At 34.6% G+C, this 12,592-nt stretch overlaps 1 protein-coding gene across 1 annotated transcript in view; it reads right to left on the bottom strand.

Annotated features, from left to right (window-relative positions):
• Positions 1 to 706: 706 nt before the first annotated feature.
• The window catches only part of CDH26 (cadherin 26), a 90,861-nt gene continuing 78,975 nt past the window's right edge, over positions 707 to 12,592 (bottom strand). The window contains exons 16-17 of the mRNA XM_044659640.1: positions 8,736 to 8,819; positions 707 to 907 (exon numbers count right to left, since the gene is read on the bottom strand). Coding sequence (XP_044515575.1) covers positions 707 to 907; positions 8,736 to 8,819 — 285 coding nt within the window. The remainder of the gene's footprint in view (positions 908 to 8,735; positions 8,820 to 12,592) is intronic.

The following is a 12,592-nucleotide window of genomic DNA, read 5'->3' as shown; positions in this document are numbered from 1 at the left end:
CCCCTCCAGGTATGACTACTAATTTTCCGATATGTGCATTATTTCAACTAATTTATTTAGAATATTTTCCATGGTTACATGATTAATGTTCTTTCCCTCCCTTTTTCTCTCCCCCCTCCCAGAGTGGGCAGGCAATTCTACTGGGTTATACATGTATGATTGTTCAAAACCTATTTCCATAATATTAATATTTGCAACAGAGTTATCGTTTAAAGCCAAAATCCCTAATCATGTTCCCATCAAACCATTTGATCAATCATATGTTTTTCTTCTGTGTTTCTACTCTTACAGTTCTTTCTCTGGATGTGGATAGCATTCTTTCTTCTAGATCCACTGGGATTATCCTGGGTCATTGCATTGCTACTATTAAAGAAGTCCATTACATTTGATTGTGCCACAATGTTTCACTTCCTGTGTACAATGCTCTCCTCGTCCTACTCATTTCACGCTGTATCAATTCTTGGAGGTCTTTCTAGTTCACATGGAATTCTTCCAATTCATCATTCCTTCCAGCACAATAGTATTCCATCCCCATCAAATACTACAATTTGTTCAACCAGTCAAAAAGTTTTTTTTTTTTCCTTAGGGAGTTCCTTGATGGCTTGTTCAATTTCTTTTTCTGAGATAGGATTGTTTAAATATTGTGTTTCCTCTTTTGTTAATCTGGGCAGTTTATATTTTATAAAAATATTTATTGTCATGCACATTATTTCAGAAAGACTGACTTGGAATATATTTCTTCAAGGGCAATTGCTTTTGATCCCAAATCATTCAGAAAATCTTCAGGGAGGTAACTTTCAGTCAAGGAGAGTGAACTAAGTGATTGACCTGCTTCAAATTCTCCCTCCTCCAAGTAAATGTGAGGCTGGTATTCCAGATTATCTTCCAGGATGCTAATGACAGAGTTCTTATAAAAGAAAGAAAAAAGACACAAGTCAGACACACAGTTCCCACTAAAGCCTCAACTTTTTTAAATCATTTAAATTAAAATACAATGAAATCATTAAAATTATTATTAGATTAGATATCAAGTCTCCAGCTTCCCAGAAAATATTTCTTCATTCTGGAGATTAGCATAGAAGAAAGAGTGCTGCAAAGGATTCAAATGGACTTGTTTGAGGAAAATCATGAAAGGAAAGTTATAAATGGTAAGATCAGCAATTCATGAAGAGCAGTTTAAAAGACCCATTAAGATCCTCCTCCCTTAAAATTTTTCCTCGTTTCTGAAATTTTAAGCTTAGTGGTTCACTTTATGAGGTGAAGATTATCCCCCATTTATTTTAGATAGTTTAAGGAGAGTTAATATTTGCATTTTTGTCCATTTTTTATACTTTAATTTTAATTGTTGATTAGTTACTTTTTTTAATTGCAAAATTGTGAAGAAAAGATGACCAACTGGTTATTTGGATATTTTTTATTTGAGAAGTAAGAATGGTTCAGAAAGGACTGACTAAATAAACTCAAAGACATACTCTTCTCCCAGTCAATCCTGTTATATTCCCACTCATCCTCTCTCCTCTGTTTCTAACTTTTCTTAAAAAGGAAATGTCCTCCCTCACATCTCAGCCAGTTGAAATCCTAGAATTCCCCATTTTTCTGGATCCATACCAGGTCTCCTACTTTTTTTGGATGGCATAGGATTCTGCCTCAGAATAAGTGAGGAATTGATTCATGAAGATGAGTCCATAATTTTTTGCCATACATAGGCAAAATATTCTGAGAACTCTGCTTTCAAGTCAGATGTTTACATTTTGATTATAATTAAAATTATTTTATTGGTATCATTTATGTGGTATAATTTGGTGGGTTACAAATTATAATGGAGTGGAAATTGGGCTTTAATGTGATTCCAAGTAGAACTGATGTATATTTAGGAAATAAAAATGTTTTATCAATGACATGATTAAAAGAATTTTCACTGAAAATTTGATGTTATCTTCTGTGGTGGATTTATAGACTGTGGGACTGGGGTTTCAAATGTTTACAGATTTAGGGTTAGAAGGGACCTCTAAGGTCATTGAGCACAATTCTTTCATTAAAAAATAAGGAAACAGAGGCCTACTAACACTAAATGACTTGTGTGGGATTGCAAAGTTAGTGTCTGAGGCACAATTCAAGCCTGGGTCTTCTTGTACTCAATAATTTATATACTATACAAGGTTGCCTGTCTATCTGAATTAGCAGATGTGAAGTAAGAATGGTCTTTTCCTTCTTGCTACACCCTCTTAGCTAAAAAAATATGATTTTATATTGTAGTTATCAAAATGAAGCTTCTTAGAGACCCTTAAGTAAGGATCTAGGTCAGTGATGGAAAACCTTTTAGAACTTTTAGAGACCATGTGCCGTGCCTTCTTCCCAGATTACATGCCATTCCCCACCCCTCTGACCGTGTGAAGTATCCTGCCCCCCACCCCAGAGACATAGACAGAAGAGGGAGATAGGAAGGGGTAGTGGCCTGAGCACTCTGCTCTGGGGAAGGATTAAGCACAAAGGGGCAGGAAGGGGCTGTGGAGAGGGAGTAGGGAGTAGTTCCTCCAGATTCCCTCTACCTTTCTAATAACTAAGTCTGCCAGGAATGACATGTGGTGCATATGACCATAGAGAAGTCTCTGCATGCCATCTTTGACACGTGGGCCATAGATTCACCATCATGAATCTGGATTATGTTGACCAAAAATAGTCAGAGCCTAAGATCAATTCAAGTTTTTTTCTTATAATTTTACATCTCAAACAACCCATATGTCTTATCTGAAAACTGGTCCCATACTAATCAGTTGTCATTTCCATGGTTCTTTAGTTGTTTAGAGATACTTGATGTAGAGTGAGACATCTCTCTTTCTGAATTCAGGGAATTGTACCTATTTATTCTCTCCATCTCAACTTGGAAAGTCTTTAATCTTTCATCCAATTTGAAATCAGATTACCTAGTTTTGTATTGTTTCCTTTTATTAATTGTTCTTATTTGATTGTTTTTAGTGTCTAAAAGTCTGTCATTTCCCTAAGCTGAGGAAAAGGACTTGTCTTAATTTCTTAGGAAATTGGCACCATTGCTTAATATATCAATATGTTCAGTAGATCAAACCTTTGATTTCTCAGTCATTTCATCTTTTGCTTTTTTACAATTTGGGGGACATAGTGTTTAATAAATGCTTCTTGAATACCTGTTCTATTTGTCTTTGAGCTAACATTTTTCCAATGTAATCAATATATATTATAATTATATATGTCTAGTAAATTCTTCCCTCTCTTTTCAAAAACAGACTTATGGGAATGTAAGTGGTTGGGTACAATCTGCCATGACATTGAACTGACAAACTCCCTGCCAAATTCCAGGTTTTACAAGACTTCTGAGATAGGTTCCTCTAAAAAGTAAAGGTAAGCAAACAGAACATAAACAAAGATGATAAAGATAAGTAAGGATTTTATGATTCCACTGACAACAAACTACAGTTTCAATTCTGATCAGGTTTGGCTGCACTTTCTCTTTTTTGTTAGGTCCTTGATACTGAATCTGTCCATGTAAACTGGGAAAGACTTTTAAATGCTAAGTAGAAATCTTTAAGTTATTAACCTTGAAACTGTAAAGTGAACAGTTCTTAGGACTGACTTTTGAGTGAAGAATGAAGTTTTAAACAATAGAACCAGAGCTTAACAAATGTAATTCTAGTCTTTATGATAGCAGTTTTAGCCTTAAGGATTTAGAAGAGACCTCTCCTCCTATCACTGATGATCTAATCTTGTAGTCTTACAACACTAACTATAACACTAGCTTTGATGTAAATACAAAGAAAAGCCAAGGTAATAGGTGTGGAAATTAATCAGGCATTTATATGTAATGGAGCAGGAAGTAGAGGGAAGAAGGTCACTAAAATTGATGGCTTGAACAATTGAGAAGCACCATCTTAGCCTCTTAAGCCACAGAGAGATATGCAAGGGCTTTGGAAAACAGAAATATTGAGGACAGCTGCTATATGGATAAGAATGATAATCCCATCAGAGGAAGGAAGGATGACTGACCACAGAACTTTGATGTTAAATTCAATGCTCCCAACATTTTTTAGCTGCCTATTAAGTAAAAGGGACTATGCCAGCCCCTGGGGATATGAAAATGAAGGCAGCCATAATTCATTACAGAAATAAAGAATTCTGGAACAGAAGACCTGGACTTGAACCTGCTGCCTTTGCTATTCAACAACAGCCTGTGGCTGCAATATTTAGCCACAATGTACCAGCCTCTGTCCAGAGGCAAGACTGAACATCACTCTCCTATAAGGCTATTGATAGCATAGCTGACTCAGCCTCCTTATGGAACAGATCATGGCACAGAGAACTGGCCTGTAATCAGGAAGACATTACTTCAAATCCCAATCCCACCAGTTACTTGCTGTGTAACCCTGGACAAGTCACTTGACCTTTGTTTGCCTCAGTTTTTTTAGCTATAAAGTAGAGATAATAATAGCACCTACCTTCCAGGATTGTTGTAAGGATCAATTGAAATAATATATGTAAAAGAAAATAACAGCAAAGTGCTGGCATCATTGTGGGCACAAAACATATGCTTATTCCCTTCTCTTGCCTTTTCCCATTATCTATAAAGCTAAGAAAATGTTTCCTAATTCACAGGGTTGTGGGAGGGATTGAATGAGATGAAATAGGCACCTTATAAACTTTGAAGCAGTATCTTATGCTATTGTTTTATTTTAAATATATTGTTTTCCTTTGCCTAACACAAAACCTGGTACACAGTAGGTACTTAAGAAATACTTGTTATTTGGCTTAACGAGTAGTTGACAGTATGACTATGTTAAAGCATATCACTGCCTTTGGTTTTCTGCCTAACTAGCAGAATAGGGCACTTACCTTCCTAAAGCAGACTATCAGGTTAAAAGAAAATATTTTTTATGATATCAGTCCGCTAGCTAACTACATGGCAAAAGAGGGTAAATGAGGAGACAGACAAGGAAGGGCTTCAAGGAGTACATATGATGATTAAGCCAGGATCCTTTGCCTGTCTCTCTAAGCCAATATGAAAATCAGACAAACCTATTCACATGCCTTTTGAAATCTCCTCCATTTCTAAAAAGTAATGAAATAGGATAAGATCTTCCAATGAAATTAGGACTCCTATGGCTGAAATGGTGCTAACAACTATTGCTCAAACTTGTTACACAGAATATATAGGTCTGACTTGCCAAACCTGGGGATCACTGCTCTGGAAAAACTCAGTGACCCTTATTATGAGGGATGGATTAAATAGATTCTACATATCTCCAGGAGAGATAGAGGAGAGATGACTGTGTTGAATCCAAATGCAGCCCTGGATTGACAGTCTTTAAGCTAGGATTTTCTGACTTGACCTAAAAGATAAATAGGTCATTTGGAGAGCCACTTGGGAAATCTTTGATCTGATCTGAGAGATGAGCTGTTCTGAATTTTGAGTGATATAAACAAGTCTCAAATAAATAAAAGATTTTAGTTCACATGCAACTTTGAGAAGATCACACCGAGGACAAAAAATTCATATTTGTGGAACTTCAACTGGAAAGCTCAGACTATAACATAAAACACAACTGAAGGGCAGATAGGGCAGGTCAGATGGTCAACTGATAGCTTCATGGCTTTGTCAAACTAATGAAACTTCTAGGCCAGTGATGGTAAACCTGTGGCACAAGAGCCAAATATGGCACACAGAGTGCTCTCTGTGAGCACTCAGTTGCCCTTCCCCCAACCCCAGAGTTTATTATTAGAAAGGCAGAGGGGCTTGGGCAGAGCAGCTCCTCTCCCCCTCTCCACCAAGCTTAATGACATTTTTTTTATTCACATCCCCATCCCTCTGCCCACATAATTAGTGGATTCAAGTGGTCCAGTGGATAGAGTGCCAGGACAGGGGTCTATATTATTTCATCTGAAGTAAAAAAGGGCAAGGATAGCAATCATTATCTTAGACAAGGAAAAGCAAAAACTGACCTAAACAAAATTAAGCAAGGAAATCACATTTTGCTAAAATTTACCAGAAACAATGAAGTAATAGCAAAAATAAACATATACATCAAATGGAATAGCTTTCAATTTCATAAAATAAAATGTTAAACAATATAGAAGAGGAAATAGATAGTAAAGAATGTTAGCAGAGGAAATGAATTTATCCTGTCAGAACTGGATAAATCTAACTATAAAATAAGTAAGAAGTTGAGATGAATAGAATTTTAGAAAAGTTAGATATGCTGTACCCCTGAAGAAAATTAAATGTGAATAGGAGAATACTTTTTTTCTTAGCTCTACATAAATCTTCACAAAAACTATGTATGTACTAGGACATAAAAACTTTATCAACAAATGAAAGAAAAACTTTGCCAACAAATGCAAAAAAATTAAATGAATTCTTTTTAGACCATAATACAATAAAAATTATTTTCAATAAAGAACCTTTGAAGTATAGATTAAAAATGAATTGGAAACTAGTATCCTAATCCTACAAAATGAGTGAGTCAAAGAATAAATCATAGAAATAAACAATAATTTTATTTAAAAGAATTATAACAATGAGACAGCATAGCAAAATGTGTTGGATGTAACCAAAGTGGTACTCAGACGACACTATATGTAAATGTGTACATCATTTGTACACCATTTATACACAAATGTACACATTTCAAAGGAAAATTTTTAAAAGAAGGTGCCCTAGGAGTACCAGATTTTAAATTATATAACAAAATGGCAAACAAACAATCTGATATTGGCTGAGAAGTATAGTTGGTTATATAGTTAGAATATAGAAGTATATTCCACTGGTTGATCAGTGAAATAAATTAGGCACACTAAATATAGAAGTAAATTATCATATTTGATAAGCCCAAAGAACAAAATTTTTCAGGAAAGTATTCAGTGTTTGACAAAAACCATAGGGAGAAATGGAAAGTAGTCTGGCAGAAACTAAGCATAGACCAATATTTCACACTGTACACCAAGATTAGGTAAAAATAAGTATATAATTTAGACATAAATATTGATATCATAAGCCAAATGAGGGAATAATGGAAAAATATTGATTGATAAGATATATAGATAAGGGAAGAATTCATGATCAAACAGGAGATAGAATCATATTAAATAAAATGGATAATTCGGATTACACAAAATTAATATTTTTTCACAGAAAAAAAACAACAGAGTCAAAATTAGAAAGAACTCAGGAAACTGGTAGAAAAAAATGTAGCCAATTGCTCTAATAAAATTATAATTTCTTATATATACCAGAAACTGAGTTATATTTATAGAAATAAAAGTCATTCCCCAATTGACAAATACTCAAAGGGTATGAAGGTATAGTTTTCAGAAGAAGAAATTAAATCAATCAATAGTCATATGAAAAAATGTCCCAAATCACTAAGAAATGGAGAAAAGCAAATGAAAACAACTCTGCGATACCACCTCATATTTAACAAGTTGGCTACCATGACAGAAAAAAAAAAGATAAATACCGTAGAGGCTGTTGAAAAATAGGTACACTAATGAGGGAGTTGTGAGCCAGTCCTAACATTCTGGATAATATTTTGGAACTAAGCCCAAAGAACTATAAAATTATACATATCCTTTTACCTAGAAACACCACTGTTGGGTTTTTATCCCAAAAAGATCAAAGAAAGAGGGAAGACTTAAACATACAAAAATATTTATAGCATGTCTTTAGTGGTGGCAAAGAATTAGAAATTGAAATGATGTCCATCAATTAGGGAATGAATGAAGAAGTTGTAGTATATGATTTTGATAGAATTCTATTATGCTAGAAAAAATGATGAGCATGATGGTTTCAGAAAAACCTGGGAAAATTTAAATGAACTGATGCAAATTTCTGAGCAGAACTAGATAAGCATTGTATATATAACAAAAATATTTTAGGGAAAATCAACAGTGACTTAGCAACTCTGACTAAAACACGATCCACAATTCCAAAGGACTCAAGATAAAATGTAGGCAGTTAGGTGGCTTAGTGAATGGAGAAGATTCATCTTCCAAAATTCAAATTTGGTCTCAGACAGTGATTGTGTGACCTGGGCAAGCTACTTAAATCTATTTGCCTCTGATTTCTCATCTTTAAAATGAAGTGGAGAAAGAAATGGCAAATCATTCAAGTATCTTTGCCAAGAAAACTCCAAATGGAGTCATGAAGAGTGGGACATAACAGAAAAATGACTCAACAATATCATGATAAAATATGCTATCCAACTCCAGAGAGAGAACTGATAAACTGAGTGAAGGTTTAAATATCTTTTTTCACTTTATTTTTCTTGATTTTTTGCAACATAGCTAATATCAAAAAATGTATGACTTGTTTACTTCCTCAATATGTGGAGAAGGGACTGAGGGAAGGGAAAGAATTTGAAACAAAATTTTAAAGTGAAAGTTAAAAATAATAATTATAAAAAATAAAGGTAAAAAGACTCTTAAATAATCAAAGGTCCTTAAAATTTAGATTGAAAGCAATGGCAAGTCTTGAGTCCAAAGAACAGATTAAGGGACAAAATACATTCTTCTTTGTAGAGTAGTAGAGAGGTGTTTTGGGTGCATAGTGTTAAATATACCATTATATGTGATTGCTGAGTCAACTTGTTTTGCTTAACTACTTGTTATAAAGAAGAGTTCAAATTGAAAGAAGTATATTGGGAAATTATTTCAGTATAAAAGAGAAAATTTAAAAAGAAATTTAAAACAAACAAGCAAAAAACACATCTTACTTGAGTTAGTATTTCTGCTATTTTTCGGTCCAGATTTTCCATTGGATTTTTGACATACAGGATGCTTTTGTCACATGGATAGTACTGAAACATAAAGAAGTCCAACTTGTAGAAACACCAATCAGTGTTACTAGCTCAATATAACTTGTATTTATATCTACCATTTATGTCCCAGTGCCACCACACAGGCAGAAAAATCTCACCTGCTCCGAGTTATATATGTTTGTCACTGTTCCCCACATAGCTGAAAATACACTTCAAAGTTAATTTGTAGATACTTCTACAATGTTTCTGAAATTGTTCTGATTTTTAGTGTCTCCCACCATGCACCATATGATCCAACATTCTAGACATCTTCTATACTATTTAACCATACTTTGCTCATAGTATTCCATCTATCTGGAATAGCTTTCCTCCCTTCCTCCACCAACCTTTAAAGTCTAACTCAAAAATCCTTAAAACCTCTCTTCCACAAAATTTATACTGACTCCTAACTGATAGCTCCTGCTTGGGAACTCATATGAGACTTTGATTTTCACCTTCCTAAAGAATTTATCATTCAATATTGTTTATTAGTTTATTAGAGTAGACTCGCCTGCCCCCATGACTTTGTCTCTTTTGATGAAAGGCCAAGTCTTCCATCTAAATTTTGTATTTCCCCAGAGCCAAGTATAGCACTCTGAAAACAAGAGACCCTTAATAAATAACTAGATGAATAAGAAATAAATTATGGTGAGGACAGCCTGGAAGTGACAGGGAGAGATCCAGAGAATCTCTAACTGCTATATTCTTTAATATGTATTTAATGAAGTTTGTCAGCAAATTGGGAGCACCCCAGTTCTTGCTGGTCTTTGGTGATTTAGAAATAATTGATTAAGAGCAGAAGTAAAATAGCCCACCATGAAAGGAAGTATGATATCCATGAAAGAACAATGGACTAGGTATCAAGAGACTTAAGTTCCATTCTCAATTCTGCTACTAAATCTCTTTATGCCTTGGGGCAAGTCACTTCTCTCTGAAGCTTTGTTTCTTTAGCAGTTAAAAAAATGGCTGATTACCAGTGGCATTTGTGGCTAGGATTAAGGGGCCAGCATAAGATCATGAGACTAGTTTCTTTATGCTGGGACACTAACTACAGAAGAATGCACCATTGCTATGCCCTTCTTATATAGTTCCCACCTCCACCATCACCACCACACCCACACCAAACCAAGGCAGACTGCCTTAGAACCACCTAGATCAAGGACCAAAATAAAGATCAGAATGATGGCTGAATATTCTGGCATTAGGTAAATGAAGCCACTATTTCTCCTTATCATTTTACCTCTTGAGTTTCTTCTAAGTGCTAGAATTCAAAATTTCTCTTACTTCCTTTTTCCATAGACTATGGTTTCCTACAAGCATTACTTAGTTCTAGTGTTGGCATTCAAATTTTAAAGAGAATACTAATCCCTGAGTGTACAATAAAATTTTCTACAACTCCAAACAGTAGCAAATAACCAGTCTAGGATTTTAAATTAGCACTATCCTTCTACCATTTTTACACGTGATGGACCACACCATAGGAACCATGTCAGGACTGCTGAAAATAATTTTGATGCTCTTATTCAATTTAATCAATATTTACTCAGTTCATTGTGATTTAATGACTATCAGTGTACATATTATTGTGTTATACAGAATAGAATTGACTTTGAGTTAGTTGTGTTGGCTATAATAATATGGTTAGAATGTAGTTTAGAATTAAATAACCCACCACATATTGGTAATGTCTAATATATTAAATGTATTTGATTTATTAGGTAGATTTACATTTTATTAGTTAAGCATGTTATAAAGATTTATCTTAGCTCATGCTTCTGTCTACCCCTCAAAACCCTTATCTTCCATTTTAGAATCAGTACTGCAAATTGGTTCAAAGGCAGAAGAGCAATAAGGGCTAGGCAATGAGTTTTAAGTGACTTTCCCATGATCACACAGTCAAGAAGTGTCTGAACCCAGGACCTCCTTATCTACTCCTGGCTTTCAATCCACTGTGTCATCCAGCTGCCTCTGGCTTGTGCTTCTGTATTAACACTGACCTTTCCCCAACTCCTAGGTATAAATGCTTGCTATAAGGTTCTTTAGCCTTAACAATACCTCTCATCACTATAAGTTATTATCACCACTCCAAAGTTAACTTTGATTTTTATCTATTCTAAGACTTTTTTTTATTTTACCAACAACATGTAATAACAATTTTCCACATAAGATTTCTGAAATTATAAGATTCAAATTGCCTCCCTTCCCTAACCCTTCCTGGAGATGGTAATCAATTTGATCTGACTTATATATATATATATTATCATGAAAAACATTTCTATATTGTTCATGGTTGTTGTAAGAGAAAACCTATAAAATTAAAAACCCAAATAAAATAAAGTGAAAAGTTGTATGCTTTGATCTGCATTTGGACTCCAACAGTTCTTTCTCTGGAGATGGATAGCATTCTTTGTCATAAGTTTTTCAGAATTCCTGGAACACTATATTGCTGAGAGTAGCTAAGGCTTTCACAGTTGATCTTCCTGCTGTTGTTATTCTGTACAGTGTTCTCCTGGTTCTACTCATTTCACTCTTCATTAATTCACATAGGTCTTTTCAGCTGTACCTGAAGTCAACCTGCTCATCCTTTCTTATAGAACAATAGTATTCCATTACCATCATATATCACAGTTTATTCAGCCATTTCTCACTTGATGGATATCCCATCAATTTCCAACTCTTTGCCATCACAAAATGGGCAGCTATAAATATTTTTGTACAAGTAGGTCCTTTCCCACCCACATTTTTTAAATCTCTTTGGGATGCAGACCTAGTAGTGATATTACTGGATCAATGGTAGGCACAGTTTTATAGCCCTTTGGCCATAGTTCCAAATGGTTGGATCAGTTCTGAGAACTTTGATTTTAAACTACACCTTTCTAATGGTTCCTACCACAGTGCTCTGGAATCTCTGAATATTATTAACTAAAGCCCATTTTGGATGGCTGGATAGCCAACAAAAGGCCCAAGACTTTGCTGCAGGGTCTCATGACCTATGAAAAGTCTTATAATAGGATATTAGCAACTGATGATCTGCGAAAGGGCCTGCTAAAAAAATAGTTGTAGTTAATACATTTCCCTTAGCCAAAAATGAGGAATCCCTTCCTTTTGCCAAACATAGAATTCTACTTCATCTCCTTGAACACTTACATGGATTGCCTCCTTCTGGAACTGAATGATTATGAATTACACCACTTCATTTTATTTTTGGCAGTCAAAGTTTATAAAATAAATTTTCCCTCAAAGAGAAGGGTCCTTGGCCATGAGGAAGGTCTTAAACCCAACTGATTATGGACCACTTCATTCCCTAGTAAATTGATTGATCATACTTGGAGCTCTTTCTCAATGACTTTTGTTACAAATTGGATATTTTTGGTCCAACACTACCCATGTTCTTAGGAATTCAACTACAAAAATAAGAATGTATCTGACAACTTTGAAGCCTTATGCTTATATCTTCATGTTAGAAGTCCATTTATTAAAGCATCTTCTCATTAACAATCTATGTCTGACTATTGTCCTGTAAGCACTGTTAAGAGGTGGCTATTTTTTTTAAAGAAACTCCCAAAGTTTAAATATTTCCATAGCTATTTAGTAGTCATTTTTTCCCCAAGCACCGTATTAATGTCAAGACTTTCATGAATATAGTGATTGTTCCTCTCATCTTATAATTTTATAGATGTTCCAAGACACTGTGTGAATGTAATATAAATTGTACCTACATATTCCATTTGAAAACCCATTACCCACACACTTGTATAATGGCAGAATGCCAG

This window comes from Gracilinanus agilis, chromosome 2 (genome assembly GCF_016433145.1).
Source record: "Gracilinanus agilis isolate LMUSP501 chromosome 2, AgileGrace, whole genome shotgun sequence".
Lineage (NCBI taxonomy): Eukaryota > Metazoa > Chordata > Mammalia > Didelphimorphia > Didelphidae > Gracilinanus > Gracilinanus agilis.
The sequence above is the reverse complement of the archived record's forward strand: the minus strand, read 5'-3'. Positions and strand labels throughout refer to the sequence as shown.